The sequence below is a fragment of the Bubalus kerabau genome, chromosome 20 (genome assembly GCF_029407905.1).
Source record: "Bubalus kerabau isolate K-KA32 ecotype Philippines breed swamp buffalo chromosome 20, PCC_UOA_SB_1v2, whole genome shotgun sequence".
In the NCBI taxonomy this organism is placed as follows: domain Eukaryota; kingdom Metazoa; phylum Chordata; class Mammalia; order Artiodactyla; family Bovidae; genus Bubalus; species Bubalus kerabau.
The window spans coordinates 13,475,293-13,497,415 of NC_073643.1; the positions used below are offsets into that span (position 1 = coordinate 13,475,293).

The window sequence follows — 22,123 nt, forward strand, 5'->3', positions numbered from 1 at the left end:
TGCTGGGAAAGATTGAAGGCAGGAGAAGGGGACGACAGAGGATGAGATGACTGGATGGCATCACTGACTCGACGGAGATGAGTTTGAGCAAGCTCTGTGAGTTGGTGATGGACAGGGAGGCCTGTCATGCTACAGTCCATGGGGTTGCAAAGAGTAGGACACAACTGAGCGACTGAACTGAGCTATCTTCTCTCTAGATGTTTTTGAAGATCTTTTCTTTGTCACTGGTGTTCTACAGCTGTGTTACAGTGGATTTCTCTTTTATTTATCCTGAGTGGGATATGCTGTTTCCTGAGTCTAAGGATTTGTGTTTTTCAACTTTTAGAAAATGATTGCTTTTATCTCCTTAAATATCAATTCTCTCTTTCTCCCACTGAGCCTGCAACTGGATGCATGTTAAATCTTCTATCTTCTTCTTCTTTTTTTTTTTAATTTACTTTTTTGGCTGTGCTGGGTCTTCATTGCTGCACAGGCATCTCTAGTTACAAAGAGCGGGAATACTCTCTAGTTGCGGTGCACAGGTTTCTCCTTGTTGTGGCTTCTCTTGCTGCGGAGCACAGGCTCTAGAGCACAGGCTCAATAATTGTGCACAGGTTTAGTTTCTCCACGGCATGTGCAGTCTTCCCAGACCAGGGATTGAACCTGTGTCCCCTGCATTGACAGGCAGATTCTTAACCACTGTACCACCAGGGAAGTCCTCTTCTATTGTCTCATTCATTTTGTGTTGAATCTATTTAATCTTCCCTTTAGGGTGTTTATTTGAACAACAACTTGTTATTCAGTAGTTTTTAACTTTACAAGTTGTGTCTTCACTCCAAAGGTATCTGCTATTTGCCTCTGATTGTAAGTCCGTCTCCATAATTGTAACTTCCACCTCCTACTCTCAGGATGACTTAACGTCTCAAGGATTTGATAATATTTGTTTCGAGTCCTTGGCTTCATCTTAATCTGTGAGAGCCTTGCCAGCTTAGTTTGGAGCAACTTTCCTTCCGAGCAGACTTGCATCTACTTTTGCTGAAAGCCAAGTGGTACCCCAACCCAAGATCTCTTCAGCCCTGCTGAGGGTTTCTGCTCAAAACAGACTTTTAAGCTTAGGTCCCCCCACTCCCTTTTTGCTGTTCCAAGGTAATATCCTTACAGTCAGTTTTGCTACCTCACTCCTCCCCTTTGCGTGCCTTTCCAGCTCGGCATGCTACTGCTGTCCAATACCCTACCATTTTGGCACCCCATGGCACCATTCCTGGCTCCCCACCTCTGCAGCCAAGGCTTCTCGCCACCCATCTTGGCCTCAGTTCATGGCTACTTCTAAGCCAAAAAACATTTTTTTTAAGCAACGATCCCGGAGACATCTCCTATCTTTTGCAAGACTGGTGGTGCCTCAGCTTGTGTGTGTGTGTGTGTATGTGTGTAAACAAAGTTTCTACTGTGGGGAAGTTTCAGGGGAGCTCCTCAGGACTTAGCCATTCATGATAACAGAGCATTTTCTAACACATTAAAAAATCTTAAGTGTTCTACAAGTCACCAAAGGGTGGGACAATGGGGGACAAATTAAGAAATTTCCGAAACAGAGGAGGGAACTACAGAGGCCATCGAGGTTGGGATCCAAACTGTTTTCAAGCCAGAGGCCACTTTCTGGCCAGTGGCTCCCACACTGGCCTCTGATGTTCTGAAAAGTGGTGTCAGTGAAGACTGAGCTGCATCCTTTCTTTGCAGAGATGGCAAAGGAAAACAGCCTCAAGATAGAGTTCAAATCCCATCCTCATCCCAGGAACCTCCACCAACATGACGGAGCAGAAAGCCCCCGTTCCTGTTCTCTGGATATGCTATTACAGCGATTGAGGGCCATAGATGCCCAGGATGATAGATTAGCCAACATTATGGATGTGGTGGGGGAGTTTGGCACATTCCAGCGGAGGCTGGTGGCCCTTAACTTCATTCCCAACTTCTTGGCCTCCTTCTTCATGTTTGCTGATACTTTCTTGTTCACACCCCAAAAGCCCTATTGCAACACCAGCTGGATACTGGCAGTGGACAGCAGCTTGACAGAGGCTGAGCAGATGAATCTGACCCTGCCCCGTGCACCCAATGGCAGTTTCCTGACTTGCCTCATGTACGTGCCTGTGGAATGGGATCTGCATTCTATCATCCAATTTGGCCTCAATCACACAGACTCATGTCAAAATGGGTGGATCTATCCTGAAATCAAGAGGCGGTCACTGATAAATGAGGTATGCCTTGTCCTGAGTTGTCTGAAGCTACCCCAGGGCCCCAGAGATGTGCCTTCACCATCACTGAACAGTGGGGGGAAAACTGAGACCCACAAAGGTGAAGCATTTGGCCAGGGCAGAAACAGGATTCTTTCTGCCCAGCCCTAGGCTTACCAATCTTAGCCAGGAAGCTAGAGTAGGCTGGGGAGTATGGGCAGGTGGTGGTGTTTGCCATCTGTCCAGGAAATTGCTTCTGGAGTTGTGGCTCTGCCTTCAAAAATCACAAAAGTTAGAGAACTGGGGAAAGAACAGCTTTGATCTGGTACCTCTTAACAGTTTCTCAGCCTAAGCTGTTAACCTGGCCCTTTCACAGCATAGGTCTGCCCAATCTGATTCTCTACCCTGGAGCCTAGCATCTGTATTTGGGAAAGAGTCTTTGGTGATTCTGGCCTTTGCTCAGTCACCTGTCCATCTATCCCTTTTCTTGGCCTGTGTCTCCAGTCTCTCTCTCCAGGCCTAATTCCTAGAGTCTGCTAGATGTAGGTGGGATGCAGAGGTAACACAGCTGAGGCCTGCTGCACACAAGTTACCTGCCATTGCCCCTGGCCCCTTTTGCCTAAAAGCCCACCCTGGGTGGAGGCTCAGTCTCTGGACCTAGAAGGCCCTGGGTGGAGGCCTGTGGCCAATCCCTGCATATAACCCCCAGTTTGACTTGGTGTGTGGCGGGGAGCCAAACAACGAAATCGTGCATACCATGTTCTTGGCTGGGCTCTTGACGGGGGCTTTCCTCTTCGGGTTCATAACTGACAAGTAAGTCTTTTGGAGTTTCCTCTGGGCCCTGGGACATCCCTCCCTCTTCTTCGTGGCCATTCAGAGCCAATGAGTCTCAATTTAAGGGAGGCAAGGGTAGGGGCACTCCAGAGGCGGGTGGACGGCTCAGGATCTGGTCCTGAGTGCGGAGTGGGGCCACCCGCAGAGATCCACGGTCTCGGCGCAAGCGCCCTTCCACTCCTGCAGGTTGGGCCGCTACCCCACCATCCTGCTGTCGCTGCTGGAGCTGATGATCTTCGGCTTCGGGACAGCCTTTGTCAGCAGCTTTAACCAGTATATATTCTTCCGCTTTTGTGTGTCACAGGCCGTGGTGGGCTACGCCATCAGCAGCTCGGCTTTACGTGAGGCGGGGCGCTGGGGGCGGGGCGCTGGGAAGGGGGTGGGGCCGGCGCGCACCTGCTGGGAACCCACCGGACAGTTAGGGTTGTGGCCCAACCTGGCAGCCAGTGGAGGCTGAGGGATGCCAGAAAATCTGTGCTCACATTGCCCTTGCACCATCATCCCCTGGTACCCCGCACATCCCCCGCCCCTTCACACTCCCTGCTTCACCTACATGGCTTATGCCTATTCAACTCTTAAGAAAGCCCAGGTCGCTAGTAAGCACGTACTGACTCCTTTCATCCTGGCAACTGTCTATTCAGCAGGGACTATTCTGCTATTCCTTTAGCTGAGGAAGATATTTGAACCTTGGGAAGTTAACCAACTTGCTCAGAGTCACACGGTAGTTATTATGTGAAAGAGCTGGGATTTCTGCCCCCCACCCCCAACCTGTGATGCAAAACTCCCACGCACCCATACATTTATTGCTGCCATGGCCTTGTGTGAAACCTGCTGGGGAACTCTGCTCCCGCTTCCCCACTGGGAAATTTCCAGAGTCCCAGCCAGAAGGAACTGGGTCCTCCACTGAGGCTGAGCTCTAAGTGGCCAAAGCACTGATGCACAAAGACAAGGACAGTGACGCCTTGAGTGTGTCGGGCCACATGTGAAGTCCTGTGCCCAGGACCAGGCCTTCTCAGTGAAAGGTGTGTGGTCAGGCAGGAGGTGTTCAGAGGGAACTGCCAGGTTGAGGACAAAGTGGAGGCTACCTCTGTGGTTGGGAGCTCAGGCGAGGGCCTGCAATGTGCCCTGGGGACACTTAGGCACTCTCTGTGGCTTTGAAGTGCTGTCTCTAGACCCAGATCCCAAGCAGGCAGGAGAACACCAGTCCCTGAGCAGAGCTGGGGCATCTCAGAAGCCTGGGTGTGAGGGCAGCCTTGTGAACCCTGAGCTGATTACGATTTTGTCCTCCGCATAGTCACCGAGTGGCTAATGGGCATGTACCGGGCCTACGCCTTCATCCTGGGACACTGCTTTTTCGCCATGGGAGTCGTTTTCCTGACAGGACTTGCCTACAGCCTTCCCCACTGGCGGCTGTTGTTTCTGGTGGGGGGAACACCTATATTCCCCCTCATCTGCTATATCTGGTGAGCAAACAAATATAGGACATGCACAAGGATGGGTCTGATGGGCTGGAGACTAGGAGGGTGGGGAGTCCGTGAAGCGTTGGAGTGCATGGGATTTTCCCTGGGAGAAAGTATATGAGAGGAGAAAGAGACAAGGGCAGACCCTCTGGAACTCCAGCATTAATGCCATCAGAGGAGATCCTCAAAGAGATGTCAGAGAGGTGGTCAGAAAACCAGAAGAAAAAAATGTTGAAAGGCAAGAGTTTAAGGATTAGGGAGTGGTCAGAGTTGAAGGCAAGAAAGGTGAGAGGCATCTGTCGGTCCTGGTGACCTTGTGGTGGCTTCTGTGGAGCCAAAGGAGGTTGAGGAGTGAGGAGGCCCTGAAAAAATAGAGTCATCCAGGTGGCAAAAGGAGAGGAACAGAAGAGAAGGCAGAGAGGGGGGAAACTGAAATCACCGTGTTAAGGCTTTGGCAGTTCTGGGTGAAGCAAGGATCATCTTGTAAGGACAGACTCCCTTTCTCCAAGACCGTGCCTTTCATCAGGCTTGAGTAGATGACTTGAAGACTGTGTCTTTCATGAGTAGATGAGCAACATGGGGAGGGAAAGAGATTCAAGACTCTCTCACTTCCACGAACAGGAAATTTCTAGCCTTTCTAGTTGGCAAAGGAAGATGGCCACTGGGCCGTGGTGTTTTTTTTTTTTAATAATAAGTGCTGTCCTGAAGGTGGTAATACCTGTCTTTAGAAGGTGAGGTTATCAGACATTCTTAACAGCTTTAGGAATTCAGCTGAAATTTCAGGTAAAAAAGTTCCATGTTATATTTGATTCTTCCTTTTTTCTCTGATTTCATTTTTTCATTTCATTTCCCTTCTTCCTCACCCTTGATGCTGAAAACTCAGTCTCTGTGCACCAATGCTAAATCAAATCTTAGAGACAGTTTTGAGTGAAACAGAAAAGAATAAGCCTTACTGCTTTCCCAGACAAAAGAGGGGTCAAGCAGGCTCCTGCCCCAGAAACTGTGTCCCAACCTTAGAGGATTCAATGAGAAGTTTTATAGTAATGGTTCAAGGGCGGAGTTGCTGATAAGATTAGGGTATGTGCAGGACCAATACTCCTCTAATCTGGTTTCAGGTAATATTAAAAAAAAATTAAAAAAAATATATATGTTTGTTTGTTTTAAGTATTTGGCTGTGCCAAATCTGTTGCAGCACATGGGATCTTTTTAGTTGTGGCATGTGGGATCCCTGACCAGGAGTCAAACCCAGCCCCCTGCATTGGGAGTACAGAGTCTTAGCCACAGGACCACCACGGAAGTCCTCAAGTAATCTTTTGATGAACTTCTCTGGTTCCTTTAATTGGGCCTTAGGTAGTCTTCTTTGGAATGAAGAATGCTGACAGCTTCCATTTATTGGGGGCTTTATAAAGAACTCAGAAGATATTGTTATGTGTATCCCTTGAGGCTGAGCCAGGACCCTGCCCCAAATCTGCACTGCTGTTTCTTGGCTGCTCCTTCCTTGTTTCTGCATCCCCTCCCTTCCCTGACTAGTCCATTGGAATTCAGGGACATTCATGGAGGTTGGAGTCTGTTCCCTACAAACAAGAAACGGGGGGCCCAGAAAGGTTTCCAACCCAGGATCCTCACAGGGTCCTCCTCAGTTTCAGCCTCTCCTATGCTTTCAGTGCCAACTATTCCACATCTGAGGACTGGGGTCCCCAGGGTCCTCTGAAGCCAGGAGCAAGGTTCTCTGACCTCTCGCTACTCCAGCTGTGTGGCAGGGGCGTTGCCTACTCAGTCGGCCCACTTCATCCACTTCTGGGCTTCATGTACTTGTTAAATCTTTCTTCCCATCTCTCCTACTTGAGGGTTGGTATCTTTTTTCACTCTTTTTTTAAAAAAAATTTATTATTAATTTATTTGATTGTGCCGGGTCTTAGTTGCAGCATGCGGGATCTTCCATTTTCCTTGTGGCATGCAAACTCTTAGTTGCAGCTTGGGGGATCAGGCTCAACCCCTGGGTCCAGAAGATCCCCTGGAGAAGGAAAGGGCAACCACTCTGGTATTCTTGCCTGGAGAATCCCTTGTACAGAGGAGTCTGGTGGGCTACAGTCCATGGGCTCATAAAGATTTGGACATGACTGAGCGACTAGTTCCCTTACGAGGGTTCAAACTCGAGCATTGGGAGCATGGAATTTTAGCCACTGGACCACCAAGGAAGCTCCTCACTCCTCTATTTTAGTAGGCATATGGTCAATCTCCCATCTTTTTGGAGACATCCCAGTTTAATGACTTGAGGACAGTTTTGTAGCCTTAGAATGGAGGAGGATAACAGGGTGACTGGTTGCTGGCCCCTTGGGGGACTGCAGGGGGTGGGGAACAGGAGCAGGGGCAGGTAGAGGGGATGAAGTTGTCTCTAGAGTCCTGGGTGTGTGTGTACAGTGGCCAGCCACAGGGTCCAGGTTGGGGCAGGAAGAGGGACAGTTACAAGAAATCGGCAGGGGCTGATGGCAAAGTTTTGTTGAGAGTGCCTTTCCAGGGGACTGAGGTTCATACTAGCTCCGCCTCTGTGAGTTTGGGCAAGCCACTAGACCCTGAGGCTGAGAATACATTGGGAATAGTCATACTAGATCTGGGTTGGGCAGAGGATTAACAGACTGATAATATAAGGACACTTAAGAAGTGCTCTAAATGTTAAAATGTGTAGGTTCTTCAACTTGGAAGGATTAGGAAGAACCAAGGACCTAGGGTTATTTTGAGGTCAAAGGCAACGGGAGATGTAACCAGGAGGAAGTGGGCCGGAGTAGAGACCTCCATTCATCCAGGCAGGCACTGGGCCCTGCAGTCAAAACTGGGGTCCTGTCTCCCATACTCTCCAGGCTATTAGGAGATAGGAAACAGGAGAATCCCCAACTACGAGAACGAGGCTCTAACAGAGGATGTGGATGCAGAGGGAAGTGGCCTCAGTATGTCTGGGCAGGTGGGGACAACCCCTAAGATAGAAAATAGCTGTTAGAGGTGGCTGAGGGGGACAGAAGCTGTGGTGCAGAAGCAGCCAGTGGCCAGGGTGTCACTGAGCAGCAGTGGATACTGTAGAATGGCTTGGGCAGGAGTGGGTATGGGAGTCCAAAGATAATGGTCACCTGCAAAGCCTCCAACATCTGAGTCACCTCATGCTGGAACAGAATGGCCACGGCTGAGGCTGGGATGGGGCCATCTTGGAGTGATGGGTAAGAGAGGGATGGACCATGCAGGATTCTTCCAGAGTCCCCACGGTGGCTGATAATGAAAGGGAAGCTGGAGGAGGCCAAGCAAGTGCTGTGCTATGCAGCTGGTGTGAACAAAAAGACCATTCCTTTAAGTCTGCTGGATAAGGTAAGAGACCTCTGGCCTGGAGTCGGGGCCTGGGCAGGAGGGCTACGTAGGGGCCTCTTCCCTCCTCATCCTTTCAGGTGGGACCTCGGCCCAGAGGGTGTCCCCAGCCCACTGCTTGAGGAGAAGAGTGATGGCAAAATGGAACCCTGCCAGGGAAAAGCCAGAGTCCAGGCTGGCCCTGGGAGGCAGAGGGCAAGGGACCTCGTGAGTCCCGCTGGCGGGGAGCAAGCTGGGGTCTTGGCCCTGCCTGTGGCCGGTCCTGCTTGTCCTGTAGTTGCAACTGCCTGGAAAGAAGGTGGCTTCAGCCTCTATCCTGGACTTCTATAGCAACAAGGACCTCCGCAAGTTGACCTTGGTGATGTGCAGCATATGGTGAGTACCCAGGGCTAGCGGCGGGGACTGCAAACGGGCTTGCACTTCAGGGATCCAGGGAGAGAATAGATGTTGGGGGGCTGGTGGGAGAGCAAGGCCTGAGAACCCTGGTGCAGCCCGCAGAACCCAGATCTCTGTGTTTGTTCCTGTCCTCCATGGCCGCCCTGCCATGCTCTCCTCTGCCTGTCTTTATTCCTGGCCCTGGCTTTCCATGTGTCTTTCTCGGAGTGTCTCTCTCTTCCGGTAATTAATTCCAGGTTTGCCGTCGGTTGCAATTATTACATGCTGGGCCTCAAGATAAAGGAGTTGGGTGTGGACATCTACCTCACACAACTGATTCCTGGCATGATGGAGGTGCCCGCCCGGCTCTGCTGCATCTTTCTCATCGAGCAGTTGAAGAGGAGACGAACACTGATTGTGACTTTGTTCCAAGGCGCCATCATGTGCTTCCTTAGCTTTATGCTCCCATCAGGTACAGCCTCCACAACCCCCTTTCCGCCTCCCTGATGACACCCCCCAACCTTCTAGCTTCCTCGAATCCCTACCTCGTGCCTCCTGCCCCTATCCAGCCAACACAACACCCTGGGGGTCAGCCTGTTGCATCCACAGCCCGCCAGCCCTATAGTGGCCCTAGCACTTCCTGAGAAGGGAACCATTCTCTAGAATGGGTGAAGAGGGGCCTCCCAGGACAGGGCACTGGAAGGTCCCAGGGCCCTGGGAGGGGAAGAGGTGCTGTTCAGAGGAATCGTCCTTGGGCAGGAGAGCAGGCAGTCTTCTTCCCCTCGAGTCCTACCCACATCAATAATCAAATGCGAACAGAGGCAGTAGAAGTAGTCTTCAACTGCCACCCCAGCCCTCTGTCATCTGTAGCCTCACCAGGAAAAGCTCAACAGCACAATGAAGACTGAGCATAACACTGGGCCAAACTCTCAGGAACAATTCTTGCATGGAGGCCACTCATTCCCAGGGGGGCCCCATGCCCCGTGCCCTGTCAGTTCAGAACCAGGGAAGGAAACGGGAGGGCGGACTCTCAAAATTTTCAAAATTGCAGAGTCCTAGAACAATGCATATGCCCCAGGTCACCAGGCTGGCAGAATGTGGCAAGGCTGAGATGTGGACATTAAGATGTCAGCATTCATTCACCTGATCAGAATGGGTACCACAGGAGCCCCCTCAGCCTCTGGGGCCAGGGTCAGGGAGGCTGTGTCCAGGATCTGCCTCATGGCGTTCCCTTACTCTCCCTGGGGGCTGCAATTTTGTGTGTCTTGACCTGGACCCTTTCTTTCCCTCTCCTGCTGTTGGCAGTGTTGACTGGTTAAAACAAAACAGAAGAAACAAAGCCATTATTCAGTTTCTATTGTTCAGTGGTTTTTTTAAAATGTGGGTCTATAATGAGTTAAGCAGAACTGTCTGAAACTAGACAGACTAGGAGGAAAATCCCCAGTAAATAAAACTAGGTCTCCAGTTTCATCCCGGAGCCAAGTGAAGCCAGACCCGGAGCTGGGCACGGGCAGGAGGCCGAGGGCAGGGTCCCGCAGAGGCTGGTAGGGGAGGAGCTGGAACTCCTGGCTCCAGGTCAGTGAGCCTGGGTTCAACTCCCCTAGACCTGAAGAATGGGCTTTCCCGAAATCACTTCTGCCTCTTCCAATGTATAATCTGGCTCCCCAGAGTTGGGCATCCTGGAATGTCTAGCCATTCAGGCCCTGGGGACTAAATGCCCCCTTGCCCCTCTCTACCTGGCAGAGAATGAAGGAGAAGTGGGGAGAGGCCTGAGCAGGCAGCCAGGCACACAGGGTGCCGGCCTGGGGCTGAATGGATGCTCCAGAAGGAGCAGGCGGTGGGGCGGGGGAAGCTGGGCCTCGGTGAACATGTGGAGGATCACAGAGAGCCTGGAGGCAGGGATGCAGGAGCAGAGTCCACACAGTGGATGCTGGCCGAGAGCCCACACGGGCCCCATCTACTGACCAGCTCTACCTGCTGATGTACTGATTCCCTCTAGCAGACTGACCCTTCTCTGAGTCTGCTGGCCAGCTGACCAGGTGGTGGGGGTGGACTGTCCAGATGCCTTCTGAGGGGGATTGAGGGAGGGCCAGTGGGCAGACCTCCCCAGCCTGCCCCGAGGGAAGGGTGGCCACAGACTCAGGTGGCTGCATTGTCTGGCCACAGAGTTCAAATCCCTCGTGATCTTGATAACCTTGTTTGGAGAGTTCAACCTGGCCGCCTCCATCACCATGTTCTACATCTACACTTCTGAACTCCTCCCCACTGTCCTCAGGTAGGGGGCCTGGTGGGTGATGGTGGGGGCGGGGTATGGTCGGGGGTGGGCAATAACAGAATGAATAACAGCAGCTGAGACTGGGCATTCACCTGGTGACAGGCACCCTGCACAGCAATTTACAAGGGTTACTCCATTTAGCTGTCATCCAGAATGTCCCCCTAACACCATCATCAACCCTAATTCAGACATGAAATCAGAGCGGTAAGGGTACTGGCTCAAGGTCAGACATAGCAGATGGCAAGCGTGGGGTTTGGACTAGGCTGTCTGACTCTGGTCCCTGACTCGCACTGCCTGCCTAAACCGTGTCTGGGCCACTCTAGGGTTCAGGCCCTTCTCCAGAGGAACCTTTGATGATGGCCGTAGTACCCCCCTGCCCACCTACCCTCGCACACCCACACTACGGTGTATGAGCCTTATAATTCTCCCACTCCTGGCTCCATAAAAAATTACTACCTACCTTGCAATAACAAGGAACTAAATTCTCCAAGGTTGCACAGTGAGTTGGACAGGGTAGAGATGAGGGTGTGGGATTTTGGGAAGCTGCTTTTCCCACCCAGTCCAGTCGCTGGGCCCCAAAAGCCTCCAAATGAACTCTCACCTCCCCTTCCAGGGCAACAGGTCTGGGTCTAGTGTCTCTGGTCTGGGCAGCTGGAGGCATCTCTTCTTTGACACTCGTCAGCCAGAACATTGCCATCTTAGCCATCGTTCTCTGCTGCCTCTCGGCCCTCGTGGCTTTGTTCTACTGCTCCAGTATGCCAGAAACGCAAGATCAGCCCCTGCCTGATACCCTGGAGCACATTGCCCCACATACAAGGTGAGTGTGTGTGGCTTCTGGGCTCTGGCCAGAACAGGGCCTGGTTTTCAAGCTGTTGGCCATGAGAGCATGTCAGACACTATCCATCCCCGCCCTGCTACCAGAAGGCCTATGATACAAAGGCTACTCTGTACTCACACAGACTCCCTCGCTCTCCTGGGTGCTGCCACCTGCCTTGGTCCAGCCCAGCCTCTGCCAGCTCTCATCCTGTCTGGCTCTCCTGACCCAGCGTGGGGCAGACCTTCTTCTTTCCTCATCCCCCTGATGCCTGTCTACACTGGGGTGACGCCCGTGGTGATGCTCTGGGCTTCCTCCCCTCCCAAGGCACAGAGGACTGGCTTGGAATCAGCTTTCTGAGTACTTCTCCATTCCTTTCTGAACTCCCAGTTCCTCAAAAAGGACCCAGTCTTTTATTATGATTTTTTTTTTTTTTGCCCATACCACCGCACAGCATGGATGATCTTAGTTCACTGACCAGGCATTGAACCCACACACCCTGCAGTGGTAGTGTGGATTCTTAACCAGTGGGCAGCCCGGGAAGTCACCAAAGGGACCCAGTCTTGATTTATGACTCTGGCCTCTTGGCCCCAGTAGCCCAGGACCCCGCTTGGGAAATGGGCTCCACTCAACTGCTTTATGGACTTTCTGGTCTCTGGTCTCTGAAGTGCCCCTGGAGAAGGCTTGTCAGGATTGGTAGAAACACTCCTCCTAGGATTTAGGCCAGCAGAGCCCACAAGCTCTCCCTGGACCTGAGCAACAGAGGGGGGCAGAGGCTGCCTGATGTCTTCCAGTGCCCTCTGCTCAGAGCACAGGGGCCTCTGCCTCTGGCTTCCTCAGTCCTCCCCCCCACCATCAGCCTACTTCCCTTGTCTCCTTGTTCAAACTCTCATTGACAGCCCCTGAGCTAGGCATGGTACCAGAGCTGGGCTGTCAGAGGTAAGAGGTTCCCAGGCTTGAGCAAGGGAGACAGATATGCAAACAGTTTTCACCAATGGACTCTGACACAGGAATATATAGGACCTATAGGAACCCCAGGAGGGAGGAGCTTTACTTTAGGGATTTGGGGCAGGCTTCCCAGAAAAAGGGATATTTGAGTAGGGCTTTGAAGGATGAATAGGCGTTTGGTCCGTTGTAGAGAGGGGGACTGGCATGCAGCAGAGGGACAGCATGGTAACTAAAAGCACAGGCTCCAGAGCCAGGGAGCCTGGAGCTCTATCCCTGCTCACACTTGCCAGCATGTGCACAGGGAGGTGACTTACTACCTCTGAGATTCAGTATTTGCAACATGGGATGATAACGTGCATGGAGCATTTCCCATGTGTCAGGGCCTGTTCTCGTTGCATGCCTTTCCACCTTTGTCCTAACAGTCACCACATGCAGTAGTGACAGGCAGGTCCTGTCACTATCCCTCATTTTACAGATAAGGAAACTGAGGCACAGAGAGGTAAAGACATAGACCCTAGCCTTCCTCTCTCATAGGAATTGGGAAGGTTAAAGCCAAATGAAGGGGTTGGTGGGAATTCCCTGCCATTCCAGTAGTTAGGACTCTGTGATCTCACTGCCAAGGACCTGGGCTTCCATCCCTGGTCAGGGAACTAAAATCCTGCAAGCCGTGTGGTGAGGCCAAAAAACAAAATTAAATAAATAAATAGTAGAGTGGTCGGCACAGTGGCACAAGGCAAGTGCCCAGTAAATGCCAGTGATGAAGATGGTAAATGGCATCCCAAAGATGCAGAAGAGCGAAGGGTTTGACCAGGGTTGGGAGACGCAACAGGCCTGTTCTGGAGGCGAGGACCCCTCCTAGGCTCACGCAGAAGCTTGGCTGGGGACCCACCAGGGCATGGGAAAGCCCCGCCTCTCAGGAATACAGAGCCAGGCCTGGCCTGTTTTCTCAGCTCCTAAAAGGATGCAGCTCAGCCTTTTTCTCCAACGGTCTCTCCAGGAGCATAAGCGAGGAACTCTCGAATGAGGACATGTTGAGTGACGATGTGACGGAGGAAGCGGCCAAGAACACCATTCTCAATGCCAGGTTGACAAGCATAGACCACGATGGCCTCTCCAGCCCGTCTTTGCAATCTAAAGAATAGACAGTAGACAAGGAGGAGGACTGAGCACCAGGCCCCGCATGCCCTCGGGTGGGAGCTGAGTGGCTGGATATGGGGCTGTGAATTCTAGGCCTATTCTGACTTGGGGGGCAGGGTCAGTCCTGCTCCAAGGCCAGCCCTCCCACCTCTCAGGGAGCTAGTGTGTGATTCATTCCAATAAAGGTACCATGTTTCACTTGAGATGACTAGGTCAAAATTCACTGTGTCCAGAGGACCCAGGGGCCCAAGCCTGGAGGAGAGTGGTCCTTGATGTTTCCGCTGGCCTCTGGGAACAGCGAGGAGTCATCTGATTGGGGTGTGGGGGTGGGTCGCATCTGTGAGGGCCAGGACTGGAAAAGGGCAGCACTTGCCTCCACGCTGCCCACATCCTTCAGCTCAGGTGTCCACTAGTGTGGCTGGGCTTCCTGCTTCGGGTGTAGGCTGGGGACAGATTCCACAGGCCCGCCCCTGTGTGCGCACCTGTCAAGGGAGGGATGGAAGGTAAAGGAATGATGAGAAGGTCTCCCTTTTGTGCCATGGCACAAGGCTTTCTCACGCCATCTTTCCTTTGCTTTTCCCAAACGCCTCTTGGGGATTACCTATCTCACTCTCATCCTGTGGATAGGGGAGGGCTGTGTCTTCCTTGATGATTCCATCCCAACTGACCTCTGACCTCCACCACCCTTAGGATAATCCTCAAACCCCAGCTCACAGTCCCGGCTGCCCTGGAGGTGAGTCTGCCTTCCCAGTCAGTGTAGGGGCTCCTCCAGGCAGGGCCCAGGATTCCTTATCCACTGGTCAGACCTAGAAACATTTGGGTCAGGCCCTGGGCTCTACTTGGAGAAGGCAATGGCACCCCACTCCAGTACTCTTGCCTGGAAAATCCCATGGACAGAGGAGCCTGGTAGGCTGCAGTCCATGGAGTCGCTGAGAGTCAGATACGACTGAGCGACTTCACTTTCACTTTTCACACATTGGAGAAGGAAATGGCAACCCACTCCAGTGTTCTTGCCTGGAGAATCCCAGGGACGGGGGAGCCTGGTGGGCTGCCGTCTATGGGGTCGCACAGAGTTGGACACGACTGAAGTGACTTAGCAGTTAGCTGGGCTCTACTCTCTCCTCCCCAGGAGAGGAGTTTATTTGGAAGATCATTATCAGTTTGCAGGGAGGTGCTAACTCCCCAGAGATTCTGTGGGAAGGAAGGAGAGAGTGTTTTCATGGAACCTCAGCCCCTGGGCAGGGGCTGGAGTGCTGGGCAGCAGGGCACCCAAACTTGAGGCCAGTAAGAAGCTAGTGTCCAGGACTCCATCTTAAAGTACCATTTTCTTTTTTTTTTAATTGAAGTATAGTTGATTTATGTACAATGTGGTGCTAATTTCTGCTGTAGGGCAAAGTAACTCAGTTATACACATATACACATTCTTTTTTTTTTTTTTTAATGTTTTTCTCCATTATGGTTTATCCCAGGATGTTGGATATAGCTTCCTGTGCTATACACTAGGACCTAGCTATTTATCCATTCTAAATGTATAAAGGCATCATTTTCTGATTTCTCTGTTCTTTACCCCGTTTCCCAGGATTGCCTCCAAAGAGGGGTTTGAAAGGCCCAGGAAAAAAGATCTCTTGAAGTTTCTGCTTACAGGATGACAGGGTATTTTAAAAGGCCTCCCTTGCTCCTTCTGGGAGAGGCCTGTCTGTGAGCTGTGATGGCCCACACATTTGCTCTGTTTCAACGCCTCATCTCACATTTCTTTGCTGCAAGGATTCAGCCAGTGCTGCAGGGAACAGGAGGAAGACATGGGTCCGGACAGAGAAAACTGATGGGGCAGAGTCGAAAGAGCTGGTGGCCACAGATGTGACTGGCAGAAGATCTAGAACACCCCTACCTCACTTAGATATTCCTTAGGCGGCCGGGATTTGTCGGTCACTTGCAGATAGGACCTAGTTTGCTTATCTGTTGTTGCTGTTGTTTAGTTGTTAAGTAGTGTCTGACTCTTTTGCGACCCCATGGACTGTAGCCCAGTAGGCTCCTCTGTGTGATAAGATTCCCCAGGCAAGAATACTGCAGGGCATTGCTGTTTCCTTCTCCAGGGAATCTTCCCGACCCAGGGATCGAATCCGTGTCTCCCTCATTGCAGGCAGATTCTCTATCTCTGAACCATTCAATTCAGTTCAGTTCAGTCACTCAGTCATGTCCGACTCTTTGCGACCCCATGAATCGCAGCACGCCAGGCCTCCCTGTCCATCACCAACTCCCGGAGTTCACTCAAACTCACGTCCATCGAGTCGGTGATGCCATTCAGCCATCTCATCCTCTGTCGTCCCCTCTTCCTCCTGCCCCCAATCTCTCCCAGCATCAGAGTCCCTTCCAATGAGTCAACTCTTCGCATCAGGTGGCCAAAGTATTGGAGTTTCAGCTTTAGCATCAGTCCTTCCAAAGAACACCCAGGGCTGATCTCCTTTAGAATGGACTGGTTGGATCTCCTTGCAGTCCAAGGGACTCTCAAGAGTCTTCTCCAACACCACAGTTCAAAAGCATCAATTCTTCAGTGCTCAGCTTTCTTCACAGTCCAACTCTCACATCTATATATGACCACTGGAAAAACCATAGCCTTGACTAGACAGACCTTTGTTGGCAAAGTAATGTCTCTGCTTTTGAATATGCTATCTAGGTTGGTCATAACTTTCCTTCCAAGGAGTAAGCGTCTTTTAATTTCATGGCTGCAGTCACCATCTGCAGTGGTTTTGGAGCCCCCCAAAAATAAAGTCTGACACTGTTTCCACTGTTCCCCCATCTACCTCCCATAAAGTGATGGGACCAGATGCCATTAGGGAAGCCCATTTGTTTATCTAATCAATGGCTAATATAACCTAGAGTTTGGCATTGTGTATTTTAACAGACCATAGTCTAGCCACTAGCCAGATAAGGCTGTTGAGGGCTTGAAATGTGGGTCATTGGAGCTGAGATGTGGGCACGCACGTAGGCCGAGGTCAGGCTGTGTCTTTATCCTGAGGGCAGTGAGGAGCTTCTGCCAGCTTTTAGGCAGTGGACGCAGAGTCAGTTTTGCCTTCCACAAGGGTCACCCTGGTGGCTGTAGGGTGATACATGCATATAGTAGACCGTTTTCTGGCCCAAAAAAGAAATGAAGTACTTATACGCACTACTGTTGCTCAGCAAAGGGCTCCTGTGTCTGCAGTGTAAGAGGCCAAACTCTGACACTGGATGGAGCAGCACAGTCATGGTTTATCGCTGAGTACCAAGAAAGGGAGTGGGGGACATGTTTCCGATCCATTCCAACTTTGAGTTGGAGGTGTTTTTAAAAGGGAAGAACAAGGAAGCTGAGATTAGTCATTGTCCTGTATCATTTCTGTGATGTTTTAAAAATCATAGTTTCAAGGAGTTATGAGTTTTCCAGTTTCCAGTTCTCAGGGGCCTGTGAGCTCATCTTGCCCTGGAGATGTAACTTGAGTTTGTACATTAGATATCTACAACAGCAATTTTAGTACATAGGTGATTTTTCCATGTTATCAACAGTAGCTGTCTTAGTCATTGGATACCTCTAGTTGATTAGTGTTCAGTGAGCGCAGGATCAAGGTCAGAGGGGACAAGAAAAGGAATAATGGTTTAGATAGAGAGGTTAATCATAAACCAGGTAAGGGAACTCTGTTTTAGGAGGCTCAGCTTCACTACAATGTGAATGAGTCTTGAAAAAGTATGCAGAGTATAGTAAACCAGTCACAAGAGGCCACAGAGGTTGTATGATTCTGTTTAATTTAAATGTTCTAAATAGGCAAAGTAGATTAGTGGTTGCCAGTGTTTGGGGAGAATGGGAAAGAATGAACAATGGGATTTCTTTGGGGGCTTATGAAAGTGTCCTAAAATTGGTTGTGGCAATGGTTGAACAATTCTGTGAACACACTCAAAACCATTGATCGAGTACTCTAAATAGATTGTGTGGTATGTGGTATGTGATTGTGTGATATCAGTGAGGATGTTAAAAAAGAGAGATTAGCAGAAGGCAGAGTAATGAAGGAGCAGAGAGAAGGGTGCTCACCTGACTGCAGTTAGAAGGGTGGGTTGTGCAGCATTTCTGGAGGGGAGTTTGGTAAGATGCTCCAATATTGATGTTTTGACTCTGTCTACCCTTTGACTCAGGAATCCTCCCCTGACTTACCCAAAGGAGGAGATACGAAGATAGGTGTACACAAGGATGTTCACTGCAGCTTTGTTACATTAAAAATATACAATTTGGGGAAAGTACAATTTGAGGGGATTTCCCTGGTGATCTGGTGGCTAAGATTCCATGCTCCCAAGGGAGGGGGCCCAGGTTTGATCCCTAGTTAGGAAACTAGATCCCACATGCTGCAACTGGGAGTTCCCACATGCAACTAAAGATCCCCCCCCACTGCAACAAAGAATGAGGACCCTGTGTGATAATTTTTTTTTATTTCAATTTTTTTTTTTGGCAGGGGGGCAGGGGCATGAAGCTTACGGGATCTCAGTTCCCTAACCAAAGACTGAACCCATGTCCTGATCAGTGGAAGAGTGGAATTCTAACCACTGGACTGCCAGGAAAGTCCCAATCTTCTTTTTAAAACAAACTTTAAGTCATTATTAAGAGATGCTACTGTTCAGATTATATAGTTAATACAATTTATTAAAGCTCTATATTTGTGGACATGAAAAGCTGTCCATGACATAATGTTTAGAGAAGTAGGCAGTTTAACAGGGACTTCAGCAGTTATGTAAAATTCAGGCATTTCTTTATACATAGAGGGAAGTTCATCAAAAGGCTATGTATCTTTCAGAGCCCCTGATTTATGGAGTGTTATTAGTTTTCTGGGGCTGCTGAAAAAAGTACCACCAAGTGGGTGGTTTAAAAATGGAGATTTACTTTTTCACAGTTCTAGAGGCTACAATCCAAAACTTAAGATTATGGTGGGGTACTTTGGTCACCTGATGTGAAGAACTGACTCATTGGAAAAGACCCTGATTCTGGGAATGATTGAAGGTAGGAGGAGAAGGGGACAACAGAGGATGAGATGGTTGGATGGCATCACCGACTCAGTGGACATGAGTATGCGTAAGCTCCAGGAGTTGGTGATGGACAGGGAAGCCTGGCATATTACAGTCCATGGGGTTGCAAAGAGTCGGACACGACTGAGCGGCTGAACTGAACTGAGTGTTCTCTTTGGAGAATCTAGGAAAGAATCTTTCTGTGCCTCTTCTAGCTTTGGGTAGTTGCCAGCAGTCCTTGAGTGTGTATCTGTGTGTGTGTCTAAATTTCTCTTTTTGTATGGGGATACCAGTCACTGGATTAGGGCCCACCCAGTACAAAGTCGTTTACATTTGATTACATCTGCAAAGACCTTATATCCAAATAAGGTCACATTCACAGGTACTGGGAATTAGAACCTGAACGCACATTTGGGGAATACACAATTCTGCTCACTATGTATCTGTACTGTGCTTAGTTGCTCAGTCATGTCCGAGTCTTTGCCACCCCATGGACTGTAGCCTGCCTGGCTTCTCTGTCCTTGGGGATTCTCCAAGCAAGAATACTGGAGTGGGTTGCCATGCCCTCCTCCAGGGGGCCTTTCCAACCCAGGGATCGAACTCAAGTCTCCCTCATTGAAGGCAGATTCTTTACCAGCTGAGCCACCAGGGAAGCCCAAGAATACTGAAGTGGGTAGCCTATCCCTTCTCCAGAGGATCTTCCCCATCCAGGAATTGAACCAGAGTCTCCTGCATTCATTGCAGGTGGATTCTTTACCATCTGAGCCACCATGGAAGCCCCTCTGCTCACTATATGACGTTTGTTAATTTCTTTTCACTCTTTAAAAAATGTTTTTAATTATTTTTGGCTGTGTTGGGTCTTCGTTGCTACTCGGGCTTTCTCTAGTTGTAGCAGCCTGGAGCTACTCTAGTCGTGGTGAGCGAGCTTCTCATGGCGGAGTTTTCTCTTGCCCCGGAGCACAGGTTCTAGAGTGGGCGGGCTTTAGTAGCTGCAATACGTGGTCTCATGGGCTCCAGAATGCTGGCTCAGTAGTTGCGGTGCACGGGCATAGTTGCTCTTTTCACTCCTTAATGAAAACATTCAAGAATATGTTTTGAGTATGTGTATCCCCAAAGTTCTGAAAAGGATGTTCTAAACAGTATGTTGTATTTTGACTTCCTCTTTGACTCAGTAATTATTTAAGAGCATAAGTTAAAAGCACTAAGCAGCCTGAGATCCAACTCGTTACTGCTATTTTGTTGCTTGTTTTCTTTTTCTTTATTCTTTTAGTCTAAAAGTTAAAAGCTCAACAGTACAGAGGAAATTCAAAAGCAGAAGTCACTCCCTAACCACCAGTTTCTAAATCCCACTCCAACAGATAATTGTTAATTAATTAGAGGGGCTTCCCTAATGGAAAGTGGCTAAAACTCTGTGCTCCCAATGCAGGGAGCCCAGTTTGATCCCTGGTCAGGGAACTAGATCCCACATGCCACAAGTAAAAGTTTGCATGCTGCATCGAAGACCCAGTGCAGCCGAATCAATATTTAAGTCTGTCTTTGAGAGAAAAGAAACTCATAAAAAAAAAAAGAAAACTTGAAGTATATATTTCCAGACCTTCCTTTCATGTATACAAAACTACAGGGTTTAATTATCTGCTTTAAACACTCCTGGAATAGGAGAAATTGAGATTCCAAGGGATAAAAGCAGTAAAACCAGGAAAATGCAAGAGAAGAACACCAATGTTTAGTTTTCCTAAATCAAATTTGCTTCTGAGGTGAGTACAAAGACAGAAAGAGCAGGAGCTTTTCTCCTCAAAGCTCTTTAGAATCTGATGGAACATCAAAGTCCATCAAACTTTTCTCCACATGTAAACATAACATCAGCTTTATTTATTTATTTAAATTTATTTTAATTGGAGGCTAATTACTTTACAATATTGTGGTGGTTTTTGCCATACATTGACATGAATCGGCCCTGGGTGTACATGTGTTCCCCATCCTGAACCCCCCTCCCACCTCCCTCCCCATCCCATCCCTCAGGATCATCCCAGTGCACCCACCCTGAGCACCCTGTCTCATGCATGGAACCTGGACTGGCCATCTATTTCACATATGATAATTCATGTTTCAATGCTATTCTCTCAAATCATCCCAACCTTGCCTTCTCCCACAGAGTCCAAAAGTCTGTTATTTACATCTGTGTCTCTTTTGCTGTCTCTCATATAGGATCATAGTTCAGTTCAGTTCAGTTCAGGTCAGTCGCTCAATCGTGTCTGACTCTTTGAGACCCCATGAATTGCAGCACACCAGGCCTCCCTGTCTATCACCAACTCCTGGAGTTCACTCAGACTCATGTCCATTGAGTCAGTGATGCCATCCAGCCATCTCATCCTCTGTTGTCCCCTTCTCCTCCTGCCCCCAATCCCTCCCAGCATCAGAGTCTTTTCCAATGAGTCAACTCTTCGCATGAGGTGGCCAAAGTACTGGAGTTTCAGCCTTAGCATCATTCCTTCCAATGAACACCCAGGACTGGTCTCCTTTAGGATGGACTGGTTGGATCTCCTTGCAGTCCAAGAGACTCTCAAGAGTCTTCTCCAACACCACAGTTCAAAAGCATCAATTCTTCGGTGCTCAGCTTTCTTCACAGTCCAACTCCCACATCCATACATGACCACTGGAAAAATCAAAGCCTTGACTAGATGGACCTTTGTTGGCAAAGTAATGTCTCTGCTTTTCAATATGCTATCTAGGTTGGTCATAACTTTTCTTCCAAGGAGTAATATATATGTTACCATCTTTCTAAATTCCATATATATGTATTAATATACTGTTTTGGTGTTTTTCTTCTGACTTCACTCTGTATAATAGGCTCCAGTTTCATCCACCTCATTAGAACTGATTAAAATGCATTCTTTTTAATAGCTGAGATCAGCTTTAAAAAAATCTGAATCTCAGCTGTTTGAGTTACTTATTTAACTAGAGGCAGGACCCACCCCTCACCCTCAGACTTGGATAAACAAATCTGTATGACGTTTGCCCTGCTAAGGGCTATAGTTCAAAACATTTCTTTTCACTCATAACAGTGTCCCACTGATCTTACAAAAATTTTGTACTACTTTTGAGATAGAACAGAAAGAAGAATTATTTAATTTCTGACATATCTCAAGATGAAATCTGTAAGATTTCAGACAGGTATAATAAATTATTGAATGTGAAAGTCACTTAGTCGTGTCCAACTCTTTGTGACCTCATGGACTGTAGCATGCTAGGCTCCTCTGTCCATGGAATTCTCCAGGCCAGAATACTGGAGTGGGTAGCTGTTCCCTTCTCCAGGCTATCTTCCCAACCTGGGGGTCAAACCCAGGTATCCCACATTGCAGGCAGTTTCTTTATCATCTGAGCCACCAGGGAAGCCCTAAATTAGTGAATCTGAATTCACTAATTGATTGATTTCTTTAATCTTTTTTTATTTTTTTAATTAAAAAAAATAATTGATTTTTTTTAACTTTTGTTTTTTGGCCACATCATGCGACTTGCAGGATCTTAGTTCCCCAACCCAGGGCCATGGCAGTGAAAAGTGCCAAGTCCTAACCACTGGATCACCAGGGAAGTGCCTGAGTTATCTATTCCATTTCCCAATTTCTGATTACTTTTGATTCAGTGATTTTACCTTTGTGTTAAAAGTGGAAGGGATAGGTATATATATACTATATATAAAACTTTGTGT

The 22,123-nt window shown here is 49.0% G+C and overlaps 1 protein-coding gene across 1 annotated transcript; it reads left to right on the top strand.

Moving 5' to 3' along the window:
* Window positions 1-1,715: 1,715 nt before the first annotated feature.
* SLC22A14 (solute carrier family 22 member 14) lies at window positions 1,716-13,403 on the top strand. The gene is made up of 10 exons (XM_055558578.1): window positions 1,716-2,228; window positions 2,914-3,017; window positions 3,225-3,379; window positions 4,333-4,501; window positions 7,732-7,852; window positions 8,127-8,224; window positions 8,482-8,696; window positions 10,346-10,499; window positions 11,113-11,316; window positions 13,259-13,403. The coding sequence occupies exons 1-10, from the start codon at window positions 1,716-1,718 to the stop codon at window positions 13,401-13,403; spliced, it is 1,878 nt and encodes a 625-aa protein (XP_055414553.1).
* Window positions 13,404-22,123: the final 8,720 nt, after the last annotated feature.